At 38.1% G+C, this 24,250-nt stretch overlaps 1 protein-coding gene and 1 long non-coding RNA gene across 2 annotated transcripts; one reads left to right on the top strand and one right to left on the bottom strand.

Moving 5' to 3' along the window:
• The first annotated feature begins 9,703 nt into the window (after positions 1 to 9,703).
• On the top strand, positions 9,704 to 13,790 carry LOC137190888 (uncharacterized). The gene is made up of 2 exons (XR_010930314.1): positions 9,704 to 9,971; positions 12,602 to 13,790. It is a non-coding gene; the product is annotated as an uncharacterized lncRNA (long non-coding RNA).
• A 5,335-nt stretch (positions 13,791 to 19,125) lies between these two features.
• Positions 19,126 to 23,980, bottom strand: LOC137190881 (fucolectin-6-like). The gene is made up of 6 exons (XM_067600595.1): positions 23,926 to 23,980; positions 23,597 to 23,661; positions 22,635 to 22,932; positions 21,821 to 21,975; positions 20,156 to 20,435; positions 19,126 to 19,979 (listed from the first exon to the last, which is right to left on the bottom strand). Exons 1-6 carry the CDS (start codon positions 23,931 to 23,933, stop codon positions 19,829 to 19,831), a joined length of 957 nt encoding a protein of 318 aa, XP_067456696.1. The 5' UTR covers positions 23,934 to 23,980; the 3' UTR covers positions 19,126 to 19,828.
• Positions 23,981 to 24,250: the final 270 nt, after the last annotated feature.

Here is a 24,250-nt window from a genome sequence, read left to right as displayed (position 1 = left end):
TCACTCCACCATCTCTTTATTATTTACTAATTATCCATTTTAGGGCAGCAGAATTTTATATCACAGACATAGCCAGATCATACTTACGATGGGCAGAAGCCGAGCACGTCCCCAGGAGGAGCAACAACAGCAGAACTGAACCGTGCGCCATTGTTCTGGTTGAGACAGATTACAGAGTCAATAATAGAATTACACTGAAGAAATTTACATCGTCATCTTCATGAAGTTTATCCCTGACCAACAATCTTATGCTTTGTTCCAGAACCTGAATATTCAAAGTGCATAAAAATGAAATGATGACTAATGGTTATTAAGTAATTATATGTAACCAACAATACACATAAAAATGAAATAACCCTCCAAACTGCCACATACCTTGACATGCAAAATGAGCTCAGAGGAAGATGAGAAGCCGCTCTCTGCGCTGTGCTGATGAATATGATTCGATGTGGACCCCACAGGGATATTTATGTTCACATCTTATTGGGGCATGTGCTGTTTATTGCTGATATACAACAGTCTTATGTTTAGATAAGATTAATTTCACCTATCAAGTGGGGCAGGGATCGGCAACTGTGGATGGTGTTGTAAATTAGAAGATGACACCTGTAGTTCCATTAATTTTGTTTGATGTTTTATATGCCAATATTAAACATTGAATACTGCATCAAATTGTAGTGCGTTCATTAAAACATACAGCCTGAAAAACAGGGCACAGGACAACATATGACACAATATAGCAGACCATGGAGAAAGTGTGAAGTGTGTTAAATAAATTAAAGTTTGGCCAAAGCCCTTGACTCATGTTGACTGTAAACAGCAGGATAAGCAGGAGACACAGGTGGGCAGGTGGGTGTTGGAACTAGGTGACTGGGAAAGGTGTAAATGGCGAGTTGCATGGAAATGCAGAGGCCTGGAGAGTGTGTGAGAGTGTGACTGAAGGCAGGGACAGAGGCAGGATGGGAAAAATAAAAACCACTGACACAGCTGTTGTGACAGTAGCAGCCCATGGAGAAGTTTCCTTCTCATAATTAGGTATTATGGTCCCATTTGGAGAATTAGACCACCTTACTCTGTGCTGACCGTCTAGCTGGTGGACAAATTCAATTATGTGTATTTTGCAAACTGTAAACACACAAAGAAGAAACAAATGATGTTGTTCTTGCATCTGAATTGAGCCAGAGGCATCATTTCGTTGTAATTTTTCACCTTTTCGTCCATTATTGTTTTCCAAACCAAGCTGAAAGAAGAAGAGAATGCAGACTGAAAGGTTTTTTGACTGTCCACTGATGTTCTCTGGCAGCTTTCTGGTTTGTGTGCAGTTTGAAATGAGCCACATAAGTAACTCCAGTGCACCATTTGTTTTATGATCCTTTCATACCAGGGTGATATAACTGGACTTGATGAGGAAAAACGGTCTATAAATGACAAATAAGCCTTTATAAAGAAATATAATGCTGCTCAATACTAACTTTGTCTTTGATAACTGGCTGCTCTGCCAGGATACGTATTCACCACCTGCGTTCTATAAACACACCATCAGTGGCCTTGGATGGGCTGCGTGCCATGTATCCTGGTTGTTGTAGGATTTCCCCCTTTAGAGCGATAAGGGAAGTACTCCTTCCATGTACTCCTCATTAACCATCTTGCTCTTACATCTTTACATATCCCGTATTTGTGCTTTTTTTTCTTTTTTTTATATTTTAATGCATTCTGTGAAGCACCTTGAATTCCCCTTGTGTATAAAATGTGATATACAAATAAACTTGCCTAGTCTCACCATACAGGATCCAGGATCAGGTTTGGTGCCTGAGTGCAAAGGCACACAGCAATATTGGCAATCTGACAGAGGACAATAATAAGTGGGCAGGTATATTTACACAATGGAGTGATAATGAAGTGATCAGGAAAATTAATAGCATGTGTGCTGGCAGATGACAAACAGGTGATGACTGTTGCAGGTACAGGGTGATTGGAGAGGTGACTGGGAAAGATGGGAAAGTACAGGGTCATCTGGAGGTCAGGTCATTAATGGACAGGTGATGTATGGCAGGGAATGGTGAGTTCCATTGACATGCAGGAGACTGTGCATGTAAGGGTGTAGCTGAAGGCAGGACGGGAAAAATAAATACCCCAGAGACAGCTGTTGTGATAACAGCAGTCTATGGAGAAAGTGTGTATTAGATCCATTGAAAGTTTATCTAAAGCCCTCGACTCATGCAGACTGCAAACAGCGGTAACATATGTGCTATTCTTGAAGGGTCAATCCAGCATTGTTTGCTGGTTTAGAAAAGTCCTTTAAAAGGAGAAGGCTGGTCAAATTCTATACTTTTCTTATGACTCCACTGTGTCAGAGAATAAAGTACTGCTTAAAGGCCTTGAAGCAGTTTCAGAGTAATTCAGCATAATATGGGAATAAAAATAAATTGCCTGAGGCTTGGAAACATGCAAAAACACTGCCTACAACTGCAGCAACATTCGAATAACATGAATTTGGTTTAGGCTACACAAAATAATGTAATTCTGCACACCTGACACTTGGCATGAATTTGAGTAGTAGTTGCAACTTGACTGGACTTTTCATGGGGCACCAATTTCAAAAATAATTGTACATATTTACTACATAGATGACGTTGTTTAAAGAAATCGTGATATTTGCAGCAGTGAAATTCCTCTTTAAAGTCCCCTTCCACTCAAAAATGTGTTTTTCTTGTTCCATCAGTTGGATATTTGTGCGTCACTATGCAGAATGTCTCTCTTGCATCTGAATTGAGCCAGAAACAGCATTTCGTTGTAGTTTTTCACCCCTTCATCCATGATTGTTTCCCAAACATCCACTGATGTCCTCTGGCAGCTTTCTGGCTTGTGTGCAGCTCTCTGTAGGTTTGCAATGAGCCACATAAGTAACTCCAGTGCACCATTTGTTTGATGATCCTTTCATACCAGTATGATATAACTGGACTTGATGACGAAAAATGTTCTGTAAATGACATATAAGCCTTTATAAAAAATATAATGCTGCTCAATACTAACTTTGTCTTTGATAACTGGCTGCAATGCTAGGAAACGTATTCACCACCTGCGTTCTATAAACACACCATCAGTGGCCTTGGATGGGACCGCGTGCCATGTATCCTGGTTGTTGTAGGATTTCCCCCTTTAGAGCGATAAGGGAATCTACAGCCTTTTTCTCAGTCTTATCTAGTCATAGGACACCAATTTTGAAAATAATTGCACATTTCTACTACATACTGTAGATGACCTAGTTTTATAAATCATCATATTTACAGCAGTGAAATTCCTCTTTAAGTACTCCTCATTAACCATCTTGCTCTTACATCTTTACATATCCCCTATTTATGCTGTTTTTCTTTTTTAATATTTTAATGCATTATGTAAAGCACCTTGAATTCCTCTTGTATATAAAATGTGATATGAAAAAAAAAACTAGTCTCGCTATACAGGATCCAGGATCCAGGATCAGGTTTGGTGGCTGAATGCAAAGGCACACAGCAACATTGGCAATCTGACAGAAGACAATAATAAGTGGGCAGGTATATTTACACAATGGAGTAATAATGAAGTGATCAGGGAAAAAAAGAGCATGTGTGCTGGCAGATGACAATCAGGTGATGACTGTTGCAGGTACAGGGTGATTGGAGAGGTGACTGGGAAAGATGGGAAAGTCCGGGGGCACCACGTCACTTTTTCTATGCTACATATTGTTGAAATGTTGAAATGATGTGTATTGAAACATAGAGATTCAACGTATCCATGGTTCGCAGAAATGTACAATGTCAATATTTTATTCTGCCAACTGGGCTGATTTTGGAGCCAATTGTGCTCCAGTATGTAACTTACACAAGTGTGATGTGGCAACTTGAGGCGTCCAGTGCACATACACTGAGAATGGACTTTACAGTGAAGTAGGAGACATCTTGTGTCCAAAAGTTAAACTTTTGAAATGAACAACATTTGCATATTTATAGATTATGGAATTTTTAATGATGGAGATGCCATTTTAAGGATTTTAATGTAGTAATTATACTTTTTTTGGTGGAAATTCAATATCAAACATAAATTATTGTTCCAAGCAGAGTATTTTTATATGTCTTTATAAATGTCTGATGGGGATCTTTAAACGTCTCAGAGGATGTCTAGTTGGGGTTAGAGATAAGTTTGGGTTCAGGTTAAGACAAGAGGAAACTAATATCGAGAAACAGTCTTTGACACAACACTGGGCCCGTATCTCTGGTCTTTCACCAACCATACACTGACAGCTACAGTTCATTCAGGTTAACATATAAACAGAGTGGACAGAGATACTTCAGGGATGAGGGTTATTATTCATTGTCCTTTGCAGTCTTGACAAAGAGTTTCAACTCAGCATCACACCAGTGTTCTTGCACTGATGTTGCCTCTGTGTCTGGCTTCTGACAGGCCCATATTAGATAAGACCTGCCGTCTTTACATTCAGCAACCAATCAGCACAGATTTCTTCTTTAATTCGGTGTCACAAATAATTGTGTTAAAGGATAAGTTTACAATTTTCAAGTTTGCCTTCAAAACAACAGTCAGGTGCCCATATGAACACTGAAACAGGTTTTGCTTGCTACATTCATTCCTCTTGTTCATACTGGCTATTAGAAGACCCCCCCCCCAAGCATCCAGTCCTCAATCTATGCAAAATTGTATTTACAAGTTTATCTGAAGGGGGAAATCCTACAACAACCAGGATACATGGCACGTAGCCGGTCCAAGGCCACTGATGGTGGCCAGAAAGCTGCCAGAGGACATCAGTGGATGTTTGGGAAACAATCATGGACGAAGGGGTGAAAAACTACAACGAAATGCTGTTTCTGGCTCAATTCAGATGCAAGAGAGACATTCTGCACAGTGACGCACAAATATCCAACTGATGGAACAAGAAAAACACATTTTTTAGTGGAAGGGGACTTTAAAGAGGAATTTCACTGCTGCAAATTTCATGATTTCTTTAAACAAGGTCACCTATGTAGTAGAAATGTACAATTATTTTTGAAATTGGTGCCCCATGAAAAGTTCAGTCAAGTTGCAACTACCACTCAAATTCATGCCAAGTGTCAGGTGTGCAGAATCACATTATTTTGTGTAACCTAAACCAAATTCATGTTATTCGAATGTTGCTGCAGTTGTAGGCAGTGTTTTTGCATGTTTCCAAGCCTCAGGCAATTTATTTTTATTCCCATATTATGCTGAATTACGCTGAAACTGCTTCAAGGCCTTTAAGCAGTACTTTATTCTCTGACACATCATAAGAAAAGTACAGAATTTGACCAGCCTTCTCCTTTAAAAGGACTCTTCTAAACCAGCCAACAATGCTGGATTGAACCTTCAAGAATAGCACATATGTTACTGCTGTTTGCAGTCTGCATGAGTCGAGGGCTTTAGATAAACTTTCAATGGATCTAATACACCTCACACTTTCTCCATAGACTGCTATTATCACAACAGCTGTCTCTATGTTACTTATTTTTCCCATCCTCCCTTCAGCTACATCCTCACATGCACAGTCTCCTGCATGTCCATGGAACTCACCATTCCCTGCCATTCATCATCTGACCACCAGATGACCCTGTACTTTCTCATCTTTCCCAGTCACCTCTCCAATCACCCTGTACCTGCAACAGTCATCACCTGTTTGTCATCTGCCAGCACACATGCTATTAATTTTCCTGATCACTTCATTATCACTCCATTGTGTAAATATATCTGCCCACTTATTATTGTCCTCTGCCAGATTGCCAATGTTGCTGTGTGCCTTTGCATTCAGGCACCAAACCTGTTCCTGGATCCTGGATCCTGTATAGTGAGACTAGACAAATTTATTTGCATATCACATTTTATACACAAGGGGAATTCAAGGTGCTTTACATAATGCATTAAAATATTAAAAAAGAAAAAAAAAGCATAAATACAGGATATGTAGAGATGTAAGAGCAAGATGGTTAATGAGGAGTACTTAAAGAGGAATTTCACTGCTGTAAATATGATGATTTATAAAACTAGGTCACCTACAGTATGTAGTAGAAATGTGCAATTATTTTCAAAATTGGTGCCCTATGACTAGATAAAACTGAGAAAAAGGCTGTAGATTCCCTTATCGCTCTAAAGGGGGAAATCCTACAACAACCAGGATACATGGCATGCAGCTGGTCTAAGACCACTTTATCAAAGACAAAGTTAGTATTGAGCAGCATTATATTTCTTTATAAAGGCTTATTTGTCATTTATAGACCGTTTTTCCTCATCAAGTCCAGTTATATCATACTGGTATGAAAGGATCATAAAACAAAGGGTGAGCTGGAGTTACTTATGTGGCTCATTTCAAACTTACAGAGAGCTGCACACAAACCAGAAAGCTGCCAGAGGACATCAGTGGACAGTCAAAAAACCTTTGATCTGCATTCTCTATTTCAGCTTAGTTTGGAAAACAATCATGGACGAAAGGGTGAAAAATAACAACAAAATGCTGTTTCTGGCTCAATTCAGACGCAAGAGCGACAAAATTTGTTTCTTCTTTGTGTGTTTACAGTCTGCAGATGTATTTTTGTGGTGGATGTGCTGGCACTGTAGCACTGTGCTTTAACTGATTTCAACTCAAACCCAAAATACACGTAATTGAATTTGTCCACCAGCTAGACAGTCAGCACAGAGTAAGGTGGTCTAATTCTCCAAATGGGACCATAATACCTAATTATGAGAAGGAAACTTCTCCATGGGCTGCTATTGTCACAACATCTGCCTCAGTGGTTTTTATTTTTCCCATCATGCCTCTGTCCCTGCCTTCAGTCACACTCTCACACACTCTCCAGGCCTCTGCATTTCCATTCAACTCTCCATTTACACCTTTCCCAGTCACCTGGTTCCAACACCCACCTGCCCACCTGTGTCTCCTGCTTATGCTGCTGTTTGCAGTCAACATGAGTCAAGGGCTTTGGCCAAACTTTAATTTATTTAACACACTTCACACTTTCTCCATGGTCTGCTATATTGTGTCATACGTTGTCCTGTGCCCTGTTTTTCAGGCTGTATGTTTTAATGAACGCACTACAATTTGATGCAGTATTCAATGTTTAATATTGACATATAAAACGTCAAACAAAATTAATGGAACCACAGGTGCCATCTTTTAATTTACAACACCATCCACAGTTGCCGATCCCTGCCCCACTTGATAGGTGAAATTAATCTTATCTAAACATAAGACTGTTGTATATCAGCAATAAACAGCACATGCCCCAATAAGATGTGAACATAAATATCCCTGTGGGGTCCACATCGAATCATATTCATCAGCACAGCGTAGAGAGCGGCTTCTCATCTTCCTCTGAGCTCATTTTGCATGTCAAGGTATGTGGCAGTTTGGAGGGTTATTTCATTTTTATGTGTATTGTTGGTTACATATAATTACTTAATAACCATTAGTCATCATTTCATTTTTATGCACTGTGAATATCCAGGTTCTGGAACAAAGCATGAGATTGTTGGTCAGGGATAAACTTCATGAAGATGACAATGTAAATTTCTTCAGTGTAATTCTATTATTGACTCTGTAATCTGTCTCAACCAGAACAATGGCGCACGGTTCAGTTCTGCTGTTGTTGCTCCTCCTGGGGACGTGCTCGGCTTCTGCCCATCGTAAGTATGATCTGGCTATGTCTGTGATATAAAATTCTACTGCCCTAAAATAGATAATTAGTAAATAATAAAGAGATGGTGGAGTGATATTAAAGATCAATGTGATGTTGGATGTGGTTAGATTTGATTCCAAATGTTGTTAATAACAGTGGGATCTCTGGTCTAAAGCTTCAATTACAAACTAAACAAAAGTCTAGAAGTGATAATGTAGGGTCACCACACCTCACACAAGTTTTTTTTCAGAGAGAAGTGGTTATGTTCATGTCACTTAGGGATGTTTAGTTTTATATTGAATACAAATCAAACAGAATATATTTTATTTAGTTATTTGTGTAAAGCAGTGAAAGGTGACAAACCTTATAGCCAACAGTGATTTTTTTCTAAATTAATGCATATGCTATGGAAAGAAAGTAACTATTAAGCAGCTTATTGACTGATACATTTATTTAAGCTTAAAGTTGCTATAATCAATATTTTTAACAATGTGACAATATGACAGAGGTCGCTTGTTGCGACTCTGCAGCTCCCCTCAGTTTAATGGAGCTGTATAGCAAATTTTAGCTCATTTTTCAGCTGCAACTTTACTCTTTTGGTTCACTGTCAGCGCTCACAGAACTTAATTTTCGGCAGCAGCAGGCAGCTGTTTTCAGAGAAAAAGCTCTAAAACCCCACTGTAGACTACCTGCTCAGCACCAAACGACAAAAAGACACAGTTAGCAACTAGCTGGTGAACATAGTAGAGCATTTAGCAGCTAAAGAGCCAGATATAACAGAGCTAAAAGAGTGAATATTGGCCTTACACCAGGTGGACAGAAACAAGACTCCAAATGAATGATAATGTAGCTCTGTACCTGCTGGATGTGGAAAAAAGCAACTGTTTGTAAACAAGTTTTCCATTTCAACTTAAAGATGATGATAAGTCATTGTTGTGTTCACAACTTGTCACTGCTGCCTGCAAGATTTTATTTTTCGTCACAACGATTGCGAGGTAAACAGCATAATTACAACGTCAGTCTGGACCAAAATGGTGGACCAAATGTCCCTATGGCCACACTGCTGACGTGGCTGAAGACAAGGCATTCCAATCATACTAACGCAGACCACATGATGGACACACAGAGTTTTTCGGGTGTGATGTAAATTCCTCCACAGTAATAATAAACATTAAGCTTTGGAAAAAAATGTGTGTTTCTTTCACAGAAAATTTGGCCTTACGTGGCAAAGCAACTCAGTCACGCCGCGTCCAGGGAGCTCCTTACTATGCTTATGGGGCTGCTGACAACGCCATTGATGGAAACCGTGACGGTGATTTCACGTCCGGTTCATGCAGCCACACTGATCAACAGACCGACGCCTGGTGGAGGGTGGACCTGCTGGATTCTTATGTGATCACCTCTGTCATCGTCACCAACAGAGTAGACTGCTGTGTAGACAGGATCAATGGGGCAGAGATTCACATCGGCAACGTCAAAGACAATATTACTGCAAACCAAGTGTAAGTGAACACACAGTAATTAGTCATTAGATACAGGACTTCTCCCTGGAAAGTGTTAAGCAGACATTGTAAACACCACAGATCCTGATGTAACCCGTCTACCCTCTATATATGTAGATGGCACCCTGAGTACTTTATCCCAATTAACTTTGATATGGTAACTCTGATTAACATAATGTTATTTGTATTGGTTCACTCTTGAAACCTTATACCTCCCGGATATAACTAAATATTGTGAGACTACAATATAGCAAATAATTGAGTGTACTAGCCCTTTAACACAGCATCCAAGCACTGCAGTCTAATGTATGTAAATGTCCTTTAACCTCTGAAATAATAAACACACCCGGACACCGTTTTAAAATTAAAAGAAGTAATTTCTAATAAATCTCCCACCGTACTTGTGAAACAATTTTCTGCCATCAGCTGTTTGTTGTTTAGAGGGATAACATGTTGCTTAGTAATGCAGGCAGCAGAAATTCTACGACAAGTGAACTATATTTCATTTATAATAAAAAAAGATTAATAATCTTATAAAAGTAATTGAACGACTGAAGTTTTGTTAATACATAACATTAAAGTACTTAAGTTATAAAATGTATTCATGCATTTTATAACTCTGTTTCCTCTCTCTCTTTTAGGGTTGGTGTAATTCCTAGTATCCCAGCAGGAGTGTCTTATACAGTGAATGTTACAGAAAACGTGGAGGGACGTTATGTGACTGTGGTTTTACCTGGTCCAAAAAGGATGCTCACACTCTGTGAAGTGGAAGTCTACGGGTACCGTGCCCCAACTGGTGAGAATTGAATGTGTGGCTGAAGACACACAAATTTAATTTGCTAGGTGATGCTGGCGCCTCATTTTCTTTACAGCTGTAGTCACAGCAGAATTTGAACAGCATTCATTTAAATGAAGAAAATGAGCGAAATGCATTTACTTCCTGCTGCAAATAGATCTCTGCTTTGCAAGGTGGTATCAATTTGAACTGAGGCTCCATTTACACCTGGCTGAGATCTGATCACAATGCAAGCCCAGCCACCTCCGAATATTATCTGGCCAAATCGATCACATTATAGTCACAATGTATTCTGAGTGCATGGACACCTGCATTAACATGTGTTTTTCTTTACCCAGATAACATCCAGATACAGATCACATGTTAATGCCAGGTGTAAATGGGGTATAAATGTGTCTTAACTTGAACATGCAGTTAAAACATTTACACCTGGTATTAAAATGCCATCTGTATCTGGATAAGGAAAACTATGGGCTCAAATTAGGGTCATAAGTATTGTCGGTGTCTATCACTGTATCTGAATGTGTGAAAACATTTTGTATGACTACATTCAAATGTGTGAATGTGTAAAAACGTCTTGATCAAATGAATTCAAATGTTACAACGTGTAAAATATATCTGAACAAATAGATTTAAATTTTGAAGCTGTAAGGAGATCTGTAGCTGTGCACGACATTTTGTGAGCAAATGAAAAAGATTTGCACAAATAATTTCCAATGTGTGAGTGCATAAAAAAGATTTGCACAAAGGTTTGCTGTTACAAAAATACATTTACAGTTACACATCAGGTTTGCAGCTTGTGGGTGAAAAAAGTTCAGACAGAACTCAATTGTATGTGTGAATCTCAGGTTTACATCTAGGAATGAAATCTCCGAGTACAAATCAAATCTACGAATACAAATACTTTTGTCCTACCTTTGACGCTTCCTCTTGAATAGCCAGTGGGGATGCTCTGAAACACTGTTGGCATGTCCACTGAGGGCACTGAAAGCACTCCCCCAACTGAACAGCCTCTGAGCCTCTGAACTTATAAACATGTATACCAAACTCCCTTATAAAAATACAGAATTTAAAAGGGCTTGTTTGTTGGTGTAAAACAAGCAACATGGATGATATTTTAAAAATAAAGTAACGCTAGGAGCCACTGTTTAATTCGGCACCTATTTTGTAGGTAAATGTGATCCATCACAAATCATTATGTTAAATTGTGTTTTTTTTAGTGGAGTTCAATGTCAACATTATTCACTTCTCTGCTGAAAAGTCGCAAGTTACCACACTTACTTACAAGATAGTTTTATAAACTTTATTCAGAGACAATTAGGATTCACGGGTAATCCGCTGTTACTGGTGAGCATGGCCATTTTTGTCAACAGTAGCACTGAGGAAATTATTTCAAACCCAGCTGAAGCGTCCATCGTCGGGTAGAGTCAGAAAGCAGTGCTGGCCACCGCCTCTAGCTTCAGTTTCAGCAGTGGCTGTTCAGATGGGACGCCCCCGGGCAGAGGGAGAGCATTTGCTAGAAAGCACTTCACCAAAAAGCATGCCGTGAGAGGCTTTTACTCCAAGGGTTACAGTCAAAATGAAGCTACAAAGGACTCTTCAGCAGAGAAGTGAATAATGTTAACACCAAACTCCATTGAACTCCAAATACAAACCTTTGATATGTAACTGCAAACCTTTGTGCAAATCTTATTTATACACTCATACATTGGAAATTATTTGTGCAAAATTTCATTTGTTCACAAAATATCATGCATAGCTCCAGATCTTGAATTCATTTGATCAAAACGTTTTTACACATTCACACATTTGAATGTATTCATACAATATGGTTTCACACATTCAGATATGTATATGACACACAGCTACAATACTTAAGAAGCTATTTTGACTCCATCGAAAAATGCTAAAGCAAAATGCATTGTGATTGGAATGCAATCGGATTGGTAAGATAACATTTGGAGGTTGTCAGGCTCGCATTGTGATTGGATCTCAGCCAGGTGTAAATGTAATCTGTACATTATGAACAGTTATTTAGAAAAGAATGGCATCTGTTCGTGGCCACAGTTACCTGGGATGCAGATGTTTGTTGACAAGTTTGCCAGACAGGCCTAGCTAATTTGCATATTGAAATCCGATCACAATGTGGGCACAACTGAGAGAATGATTCAGAACACCAGTTAATACCAGGTGTAAATGGGACCATGGTGACACTCAGCAGTACCTGGTCTGCTGGTTTATTTAGAAAAACAATGAACATCTTTTAAATTAGTCTTTAGTTTCTTAAATGTTACTGGGATTCTGGGTAGTTGCCGAAAAATCTTTTGCAAATGTGTTGAATATCAAATAGGAAAAATAAACACTTTAGATTCTGATACACAACATAAAATCTGGCACATTTTCTACTGCCAACTGCTGGTGCATCCTTCAAGTTTTGCAAGAATCTGCACAACTATACATAAACTCTCAATATTTCACTGCAGTTTCCCACTACTGGAAAGGACAACAATGTGAAAATAGTTATGACTTTTAGGTTCAAGACATCCGCAAATTGGAGCCACTTTGTTCTGCAGATAGCAAGGAAAACTATGTATCAGTGCTGATGTTTGCAAATGTGTCCTTTCCTACAGGAGAGAACCTGGCACTCCAAGGAACAGCCACACAGTCATCACTGTTTACACATCTTGGCAACGCATATCATGCTATTGATGGGAATCGTGCCAGCAACTGGAACAGGGCCTCTTGCTCTAGCACTATCGATGAATACCGTCCTTGGTGGCGTCTGGACCTGCACAATACCTATAAAGTGTTTACTGTTAAGATAACCAACAGAGATACGCACCCATCACGACTCAATGGAGCTGAGATCCGCATTGGAGATTCTCTTGCAAGCAATGGCAACAACAATCCCAGGTAGTTTAAAGTTTGTCATTAATGGATATTCGTCATTAAGTTTGTTAGCAGTAACTCATATTTCTATCCATGCATTAAACTAATCATTCAATAAGTTAAGAAAGTAATTTCTTTTTCTCCTAGGTGTGCTGTGATCTCACGCATCCCTGCAGGTTCTACCCAATCGTTCCAGTGTAACGGGATGGACGGTCGCTATGTTAACATAGTCATTCCTCGAAGAAAGGAGCTCCTGTCCCTGTGTGAGGTGGAGGTATATGGCTCTCAACAGGATTAGATCTGACAAGGTTCAAAATGTATTACAATGACAATTTACATAACCCGTACTTAGCTGATGCTTTTTTTTTTTTTTATTCTGGTTAAAATCATAGTTTAAGTTTCACTTATGACATTGACATCATTAGAGACAACATATGGTTAGATCACATTAAAGTTGAATTAATAAATGTTTGACCACTTGGGGGCAGAATAATTCCAAAACAACCTGACAAACAGACCTGACATCATCATCTAGCTGAATAAAATTGTTGTGGCTAATATGTTAGCAAACAGTTGCACATTTACACATCCTGTCAACAAAAAAACAATATTAACATTCATTTGGAGTCATGTTTACTGCAGGATGAATGTGAATCCAATATCCAGTCTCCTTTTAGCTCTAGTTTGGTGTCCATGACTCCTGAGAAAAATATCTGTTCTATAGCTACTAGATACTATATGAAGAGCTGAATTTGTCAATTTTTGTCAATGAATTCCTGTTCAACCTTCTACCCAATAACAAACATACATCTATCGTAAGGTGACTACATATGTGTGTTTTCCTTATGCCTTTGTCCCCTTTGATTCTGATGAAAACCCAGTACTGTTGAAACATTAGTCTGCTTGCATTATTAAAGGCTGCATATCAATCAGTGTGCTCCTGTCTTTTCTCTCTGAAGTGTGCTGTGGGTTTATTCGACCTGTACAAATGTGTAAAACCAAAACAAGAAGCAAAAGAGGCTAAAAGGCTCTTTTGGGGATAATTATGTGTTTGTCACTACGAGTGACACTTTTCACATTACGCATAATAATGTCATTCAGTGTATTATAAATATCAACATTGGAGCTGGCTGTACAGACTACAGAGTTGTAGGCAGAAGGTGAGGTGTGGACTGTTTTGACAAGATAAGATGCACTTTTTTGTCCCCATGGGCAACTTTGTTCTGGACAGGGAACTGCAATTTCACACCTGATTGTCACCTGCCAGTACACCTGTTAAGACACATTCCGATGGTCAGTCAGTTGTGTATATATATACCTGCCCACTTACCTTTGTCTCTGGCCAGATCATCAACGTTGTTTCAAGCCTTTTCATTTGGCAACCTGGACCTGATCCTGCACATAAATATCCCTGTGTGGTCCACATCAAATCATATTCATCAGCTCAGCACAAACAGCGGCTGCTAATCTTTCTCTGAGTTTATTTTGCATGTCAAGGTATGTGGTTGTAGCTGAATAGCCATGCTCTCAAATACACAGTTTGGAGGGTTATTTCATTTTTGTGTGTATTGTCGCCTACACATAATTACTTAATTGTCATTAGTCATTCAATTTGCATTTACTTAATTTCATTTTCACAACCTTTGGATATCCAACTTCTGGAACAAATTTCTGGTCAGGAATAAACTTCATACAGTAATAATGATGACAATGTATATTTCTTCTTGTAATTCTATTATTGACTCTGTAATCTGTCTCAACCAGAATAATGAAACATGGTTCAGTTTTGCTTTTGCTGTTCTTCCTGGAGACGTGCTCGGCTTACATCTAGTGTAAATATGATCTGGCTATGTCTGTCATATCTGTGTTATAAAACTTTAACCAGGTAAAATTGCAACAAAAAAAAGTAAAAGTAAAATTGCAAAAAAAAAAAAAAAAAATCCTGGTGCTCTAAAATAGATGATTACTTAGTGAGAACAATAAAAAGATGATGGAGTGATGATAAAGATGCACTTACTTCCTGCTGTAAGTAGATCTATGCTTTGTAAGGTCGTATCTACTTGAACTAATTGTCTTAACTCAAACATGCAATATAGTGAGACTTAGCAGGATTCAGTAGAAGGAGCTGGACTGTTTAGAAAAACAATGACCATCTTTTAAATTGTACATAGGAGACAAGAACTGATAATTTGTTTGAAGAAACAATTTCTCCAAAGTTTGGACAGTTGTCAAAAAAGATTGCAAATTTACTTTGGATACTGACTCGCGGTAGTGGTGCATCCTTTAGGTTTTAATTAATAAACATCTGCAAAATTTCCCATGAATTCAGTTTTATCATTTAACCACTGCAAAGGGCAACAATGTACAGATAGTTGTGACACAAATGGGAGTCACCTTTTTCTGCAGAGAGCAAGGAAAAGCTATCAGTGCTGATGTCTGCAACTGTTTCCTTTCATACAGGAGACAACCTGGCACTCCAAGGAAAAGCATCACAGTCATCATTGCATTCATTTGGCAATGCATATAATGGTATAGATGGAACTGGGAAGAGGCCTCTCGTACTCACACAAAAACTACTTCAGTCCCTGGTCCCTGTGGAAAACCTATAAGGTGTTTTCAGTTAAGTTAACAAACAGAGATTCTCTCTCAGAATGACTCAATGGAGCTGAGATCCGATTCCTTACAGTAACAATATTATTAAAAGTAATTCAATTGGAATTTAGTCAGAGCTTAGCACATTTGTGCTACAGGAGGGAGATTAATTAGCTCTATCAAATGTTCCTGCCAGACTGGTGCTGAATACTAATTTATCATATTGGAATTAAATATTGTGATGCCTTGGTTATGACACCATATCTCCAATCTTTACAGTACAGCAGATTGTATGGAAATGAAGCTAAATGCAAATTTCCCTTCTATCATTAGCAAGCCCCTAATATTATAATTGTATGTCAAGTTAGACATGTTTGGTAACAAAGGATTTTACTACTTTTTCAGCAAACCTTTGCAGAGTTAATTATAATTATATGATTATAGTAATTTCTGCTTCTTCTGCCAGGTGTGCTGTGATGACAAACATCCCAGCAAGTGCTGTTGTTGAATTCCAGTGTAACAGGATAGATGATCGCTACGTTAACACAGTCGGCCCTGGAAGATAGGAGTACCCTGTGCGAGGTGGTGGTGTATGGCTTTAGAGTAAAAGTTTAAAATGCACTTCAATGCAGATACTGTTATATGTACTCAGATGAATCAGAACTATAGATTAAGTTTCAATTTGATTGTCAGCCTTATGATTTTAGACAGACAATAGCACTGCATCATTTACTCATTTTAATGAGACTTGTGGGAACAGAATTCAGGGTTGTTCCTTCATTTTAGAGTAAGTTTTGTTGGAGGGATCAGACAACAAGCAGGACCACAACAGTGTATGAATAATCTACAACAATCAAGTGTGAAATAGGCCTCACTATATTAACTGTAACCAAAGTGTGTTTTATATTTTATCTACAGTACATTTTGATTTCTAATGCCATTTTGAGCTGTTTTCTTAATACTATATTGCTGAATTATTGGAGAGCAGCCTGTTTCTAATTCACAGCTCAAGACTGAAGGGCACCGGGCTTTTGCAGTCAGGGCCCCTCAGCTCTGGAACTTCCTGCTTGGAGATTCGAGGCTGGCAGAAACAGTGACATCTTTCAAATGTTTTGAAAAGTGTTGTGTAAATAAAGTTTATTGTTGTTATTACTGACCTAAGAGATCCCCTCCAAATGTGTTTACAAAGCAAATGATGGGGAATAAAATCTTTATTTAAAGCTATTATGAGGCTTCAGCCATCCAAATTAGTCAAAACAATTCAATATCTTTCAAAGTTACTATAAAATTACTATACTACTATAAAAGTTACTATGTCTTTATTACGCTATATTTCCTCTTTCTGTTCCAAGAGTAACAAAATAACAACATAAAGTAACAACCTTTTCTAAATGACTGTAACTGTGGAAGATATCCACTTTATTTGACTATCTCAGATGGCTGAAGGCTCATATTATCTTCAGATAAACTTTTAAATACAATTTTGCATAGATTGAGGACTAGGAAAAGGGAACATATTACACCAGTATTAGCGTCATTGCACTGGCTACCTGTAACGTTGAGGATAGATTTAAAAATTCCTTTACTTGTTTTTAAAGCCCAAAAAGGTCCAGCACCTTCATACCTCTCAGATTTCTTGTCAAAATATGTTCCAAACCGTTCATTTAGGTCGCTTAACGCTGGCTTGTTAAATGTGCCACAAACAAAATGCAAAAAATATAGTGAGGCAGCTTTTTGCAGCTACGCACCAAAGATCTGGAACAAACTCTCGCCATATATTAGACAAGCATCCTCTGTTATATTTTCAAGAAGCACCTCAAAACTTATATTTATGGTCTTGCTTTTAATTAACTCAACCTTTTTATTTGCCTTTTACTGTTATCAGCTTATTACTACTTGTTTTTATCTTTTTTATCTGATGATTTTACTTCCTTTTATCCTCTTATATCTTTTTATCAGTGTAGTTTTTTTTTATTGTTTATTGTATTTATCTTTCTCCTTTCTTTTAATATTTTAAAATATCTTTTTTTTTGCTTGCTTGTTTGTTTGTACCTCTTTCTGTAAAGCACTTTGAGTGGCATGTTATGTTATGAAAGGTGCTATATAAATAAAGTTAATTATTATCATCATTATTATTATTATTATTAGTAGTAGTAGTAGTAGTAGTAGTATTAAAACAACAGTCAGGTGCCCATATGAACACTGAAACGGGTTTGCTTGTTGCAGTCATTCCTCCTGTTCATACTGGCTATTAGAAGATTCTCCCAAATCTGGACAACATCTAGTCCTCAATCTATGCAAAATCGTATTTAAAAGTTTATCTAAAGGGGGAAATCCTACAACAACCAGGATGCATGGCATGCGGCCCGTCCAAGGCCATTTATGGTGTGTTTATAGAACGCAGGTGGTGAATACGTTTTCCAGCAGACCAGCCAGTTATCAAAGACAAAGTTAGTATTAAGCAGCATTATATTATATTTAAGTTTATCTGAGGCTTCAGCCATCTGAGATAGTCAAATAAAGTGGATATCTTCCACAGGTACAGTCTTTTAGAAAAAAGTTGTTACTTTATGTTGTTATTTTGTTACTCTTGGAACAGAAAGAGGAAATATAGAGTAATAAAGATATAGTAACTTTTATAGTAGTATAGTAATTTATTATTTTCACTAAGTAATCATCCATTTTAGGGCACCAGGATGCTGTTTTCTTTTTTTTTGCATTTATACCTGTTAATGTTATAGCCACATCATACATACAATAGATGTAAGCCCAGCATGTCCCCAGAAATAACAGCAAAAGCAAAACTGAACCATGTTTCATTATTCTGGTTGAGACAGATTACAGAGTCAATAATAGAATTACACTGAAGAAATTTACATTGTCATTATTATGACTGTATGAAGTTTATTGCTGAAAAACAATCTAATTCTTTGTTCCTGAAGTTGGATATCCAAAGTGCAGAAAAATGAAATTACTTAAATGCAAAATTAATTATAAAAGTAATTATATGTAGTCGACAATACACAGAAAAATGAAATAACCCTCCAAACTGTGTATTTGAGAGCATGGCTATTCAGCTACAACCACATACCTTGACATGCAAAATAAACTCAGAGAAAGATTAGCAGCCACTGTCTGTGCTGTGCTGATGAATATAATTTGATGTGGACCACACAGGGATATTTATGTTCAGTATCAGGTCCAGGTGGCCAAACGAAAAGGCTCGAAACAATGTTGATGATCTGGCCAAAGACAAAGGTAAGTGGGTAGGTATATATATGAACAACTGAATGACCATGGGAATGAGGGGCAGGTGTACTGGCAGATGACAATCAGGTGTGAAACTACAGTGCTGTATCCAGAACAAAGTTGCCCACGGGGACAAAAAAGTGCATCTTATCAAAATAGTCCACACCTCACCTTCTGCCTACAACTCTACAGCCTGTGCAGCCAGCTCCAATGTTGATATTTACAGTACACTGAATGACATTATTATGCTTGATGTGAAAAGTGTTACTCGTAGTGACGGACACATAATTATCACCAACAGAGCCTTTTAGCCTCTTTTGCTTCTTGTTTTGGTTTTACACATTTGTATGGTTTAGTCTCACTACTCAAAAGGCTCTGATAAACCCACAGCACACTTCAGAGAGAAAAGACAGGACCACACTGGTTGATATGCAGCCTTTAATAATGCAAGCAGACTAATGTTTCAACATTACTGTGTCTTCATCAGAATCAAAGAGGACAAAGGCATAAAGCAAACACATGTATGTAGTCAACTTAGGATAGATGTACATTTGTTGCTGGGTAGAAGGTTGAACAGGAATTCAAACACATTGGATAATAGATTAAAAGGTGGGAATTGCCAGAACCAATGTCCAGGTGCCAAACCCATACATTAAAAACAGAAAAACAAGAATTATGTGAAATCAAGTACAAAAGGTTCATGTTTTGCAGCAGACATAATATCATGAACTGGAGGAAGTATGACAAATTCAGCTCTTCATCTAGTATCTAGTAGCTATAGAACATATATTTTTCTCAGGAGTCATGGACACCAAACTAGAGCTAAAAGAAGACTGAATATTGGATTCACATTCATCCTGTGGGCAACTGTTTGCTAACATGTTAGCCATAACAATTTTATTCAGCTAAATGATGTTGTCAGGGCTGTTTGTCAGGTTATTTTGGAATTATTCTGCCCCCTAATGGTCAAACTTTATTAATGCAGCTTTAATATGATCTAACCACATGTTGTCTCTAATGATGTCAATGTCATAAGTGAAGCTTAAGCTATGATTGCAACCAGAATCTATAAAAGACCATCAGCTAAATAACAGCTATGTAAATTGTCATTTTGAACCTCGTCAGATCTAATCCAGTCTAGAGCCATACACCTCCACCTCACACAGGGTCAGGTACTCGGCTCTTCCAGGAATGACTATGTTAACATAGCGGCCGTCCATCCCATTACACTGGAACGTTTGGGTAGAACCTTCAGGGATGTGTGTGATCACAGCACACCTAGGAGAAAAAGAAATTATTTTCTTAACTTATTGAATGATCAATACATGGATACTCATATTTGCTTTTAAAGGTTAATATAAATATAAGTTACTGCTAACAAACCTAATGACAAATATCCATTAATGACAAAATGTTAGTCATAGTAGTATTTTATTTAATGGACTGTAAACTACCTGGGATTGTTGTTGCCATTGTTTGCAGTAGAATCTCCAATGCGGATCTCAGCTCCATTGAGTCGTTGTGCTTGTGTATCTCTGTTGGTTATCTTAACAGAAAACACTTTATGGGTTTTCTGTAGGTCCAGACGCCACCAGGGACCGAAGTTGTAGTTTGTGTGAGAGCAAGAAGCCTCTTCCCAATTGTTGGCACGATTCCCATCTATAGCATTATATGCTATGCCAGATGGATACAGTGATGACTGTGTGGCTTTTCCTTGGAGTGCCAGGTTCTCTCCTGTACAAAAGGACACAGTTGCAAACATCACCACTGATACCTAGTTTTCCTTGCTATCTGCAGAATAAGGTGTTTGTCAATTTGTGGATGTTTGAACTTAAAAGTCACAATTATTTGCACATTGTTGTCCTTTCCAGTAGTGAGAAGTAACTGCAGTGAAAGATGGAGAGTTTATGTATAGTTGTGCGGATGCTTGTTGTAAATCTTGAAGGATGCACCAGCGGTTGGCAGTAGAAAATGTGCCAGATTTCATGTTGTGTATTTAGGGGTGGCTGTGTCTCAGAGGTAGAGCGGGTCGTCCACTAATCAGAAGATCAGCGGTTCGATCCCCAGCTCTTCCAGTCCACATGTCAACATGTCCTTGGGCAAGATACTGAACCCCAAATTGCTCCCGAAAGCCATGCCATTGATGTGAGAGTGTGTGTGAATGCATTAGATACTCCTCCTGATGAGCACATTGGCACCTTGCATGGTAAACCTGCCATCAGTGTATGACTATGTCTGTGAATGGGTGAATGTTGGCATGCAGTGTAAAGCGCTTTGAGTGGTCGGAAGACTAGAAAGGCGCTATATATCTGCAGTCCATGTATCAGAATCCAAAGTGTTAATTTTTCTTATTATCATTCAAAACATTTTCAAATTATTTTTGTGGCAACTATCCAGAATCCCAGTAACTCTTGTGAAATTGTTTTTTTTCATACAATTAATCAATTTTTATCTCCTATGAATAATTTAAAAGATGTTCATTGTTTTTCTAAATAAACCAGCTGACCAGATACTTCTGAGTATCACTATGGTCCCATTTACACCTGGTATTAACATGTCTTCTGAATCTGGATCCATTATCTGAATAATGACATTCAATTCATGAGTCTTTGCATTTATACCTGGTATTAAAATGTGTTTTCTCAGTTGTGCCCACATTATGATCACATTTCAATATGCAAATTAGCTAGGCGCATCTGGCAGACTTGTCAACAATCATCTGCATCCCAGGTAAAGTAAACTGTGACCATGAACAGATGCCTTTCTTTTCTAAATCACTGTTCATAATGTACAGATTGCATTTACACCTGGCTGAGATCTGATCACAATGCGAGCCTGACAACCTCCAAATGTTATCTTGCTGATCCGCGTTGACGGAACAATGCGTTGAGAGAACACAATGAGAACACATTTTAAAACCAGGTGTAAATGCAAAGACTGATTGATTGGATTTCAGTATCCAGATAATGTATCCAGATAGGGAACACATGTTAATACCAGGTGTAAATGGGGCCTCAAATGGAGAGTTGTGCTGTGACCACAGCTGTAAAGAAAATGAGGCGCCAGCATCACCTAGCAAATTAAATTTGTGTGGCTTCAGTCACATATTCAATTCTCACCAGTTGGGGCACGGTACCCGTAGACTTCGACTTCACAGAGTGTGAGCATCCTTCCTTGACCAGGTAAAACCACAGTCACATAACGTCCCTCCACATGTTTTGTAACAGTTACTGTATAAGACCTGCCTGCTGGGATACTAGGAATTACACCAACCCTAAGAGAGAGAGAGAGGAAACCATTTTATAACTAAAGTACTTTAAAGGTTATTTTATGTATTTAAAAAAAAACTTCTATTACTTTTATAAGATTATTAATATTTTTTTATTACATATTAAATATAGTTCATGTGTCCTAGAATTTCTGCTGCCTGTATTACTAAGCAACATGTTGTCCAGCTAAACAACAAACACCTGATGGCAGAAAAGGGTTTCACAGGTACGGTGGGAGATTACATGACCTGAAATAAGGACTACTAAAAAGGTGTGATGTCATTTGAAATGAAAATATAGAACACTCTTAAGGTTTAAGTTAATATTATTTTTTTTATTTATTTTTGCCTTACAATTAAAGTAAGTGTGTTACCTTTATACTGTGTTAAAGGGCTAGTACACTCAATTATTTGCTATATTGTGGTCTCACAATATTTAGTTATATCTGGGAGGTATACATTTGCTAGAGTGAACCAATATAAATAACATTAAGTTAATCAGAGTTACCATATCAAAGTTAATTGGGATGAAGAACTCAGGGCCCCATCTACATATATAGAGGGTAGATGGGCTACATCAGGATCTGTGGTGTTTACAACATCTGCTCAACACTTTCCAGGAAGAAGTCCTGAATCTAATGAGTAATTACTGGATGTTCACTTACACTGGGTTTGCAGCACCATTGTCTTGTAAAGAGTTGCCGATGTGAATCACTGCCCCATTGATCCTGTCTGGACAGCAGTCTCTCCTGTTGGTGATGATGACAGAGGTGACCACGTAGGACTCCATCAGGTCCACCCTCCACCAGGGGTTGGTCTGTTTTTCAGTGTGGCTGCATGAACCGGCCATGTAATCAGATTCACGGTTTCCATCAATGGCATTGGAAGCAGCTCCAAAAACATACCAAGGCGATCCCTGGTAGCGGTATGACTGAGTTGCTTTTCCACGCAAGGCCACATTTTCTGTGAAAGAAATACACACATTTTTTTCCAAAGTTTAATGTTGATTATCCCTGTGGAGGAATTTATATCACTCCTGAAAACCTCTGTATTTCCATCCTGTGATCTGCATTAGTGTGATTTGAATGCTTTGTTTTCAGCCATGTTAGCAGAGTGGTCATAGGGACATTTGGTCCACCACTTTGGTCCAGACTGATGCTGTAAGTCTGCTGTTTACCTTGCAGTCGTTGTGCGAAAAATAAAATTTTGCAGGCAGTGGTGACAAGTTGTGAACACAACAATGACTTATCATCACCTTTCAGTTGATATGGAGAACATTTAGCAAAAAGTTGCTTCTTGTTCAGTCTTGTTGCTGTTCACCTGGTGTAAGGCCAATATTTCCACCTTTACCTTTGTTATATCTGGCGCTTTAGCTGCTAAATGCTCCACTTTATTCACCAGCAAGTCACCAACTTTTTTTTTAGTTTGTAGTTGAGACTTTAGACCAGAGATCACAGTGATATTAAAAAAAAAATTGAATAAATCTACTTAACACATCCAATCTTTAATATCACTCCACCATCTTTTTATTATATATACAACTAATTATCCATTTTTATTTTTTTTTTATTATACTTGTTAATGTCTTACAACACAGATATCACAGACATGGCCAGATCATACTTACGATAGGTAGAAGCCGAGCACGTCCCCAGGAAGAGCAGCAACAGCAGAACTGAACGTCTCATTGTTCTGGTTGAGACAGATTACAGAGTCAATAATAGAATTACACTGAAGAAATTTACATTATATCATTATGAAGTTTATCCCTGACCAACAATCTAATGCTTTGTTCCAGAACCTGGATATTCAAAGGGCATAAAAATGAAGTTACTTTTCTAAAATGAATGACTGATAGATATTAAGTAATTATATTAACCGACAATCAACACAAAAATGAAATAACCCTCCAAATTGTATATTTGAGAGCATGGCTATTCAGCTACAACCACATACCTTGACATGCAAAATAAACTCAGCGGAAGATGAGAAGCCGCTCTCTGCGCTGTGCCGATGAATATGATTTGATGTGGACTACACAGGAATATTTATGTGCACGTCGTATCATGGCATGTGCTGTTTATTGCTGATATACAACAGTCTTATGTTTAGATAAGACTAATTTCAACCGTCAAGTGGAGCAGGGATGGGCAACTGTAGATGGTGTTGTAAATTAAAAGATGACAGCTGTAGTTCCATTGATTTTGTTTGAAGTTTTGTATGTCAATATTTAAACTGAATACTGCATTAAATTTTACAGTTACTAGGAAGATGTTATAGT

This window comes from Thunnus thynnus, chromosome 10 (assembly GCF_963924715.1).
Source record: "Thunnus thynnus chromosome 10, fThuThy2.1, whole genome shotgun sequence".
Classification (NCBI taxonomy): Eukaryota; Metazoa; Chordata; class Actinopteri; order Scombriformes; family Scombridae; genus Thunnus; species Thunnus thynnus.
This window is presented reverse-complemented; position numbering and strand designations above follow the sequence as displayed.

Coding starts and splice junctions, on each gene's coding strand:
- LOC137190881 (XM_067600595.1), bottom strand. Junction 21,976..22,634: donor AATGGTGCTGCAAACCCAGT/GTAAGTGAACAT, acceptor TCTCTCTCTTAG/GGTTGGTGTAATTCCTAGTA. Junction 19,980..20,155: donor AATGGCAACAACAATCCCAG/GTAGTTTACAGT, acceptor TTTTTCTCCTAG/GTGTGCTGTGATCACACACA.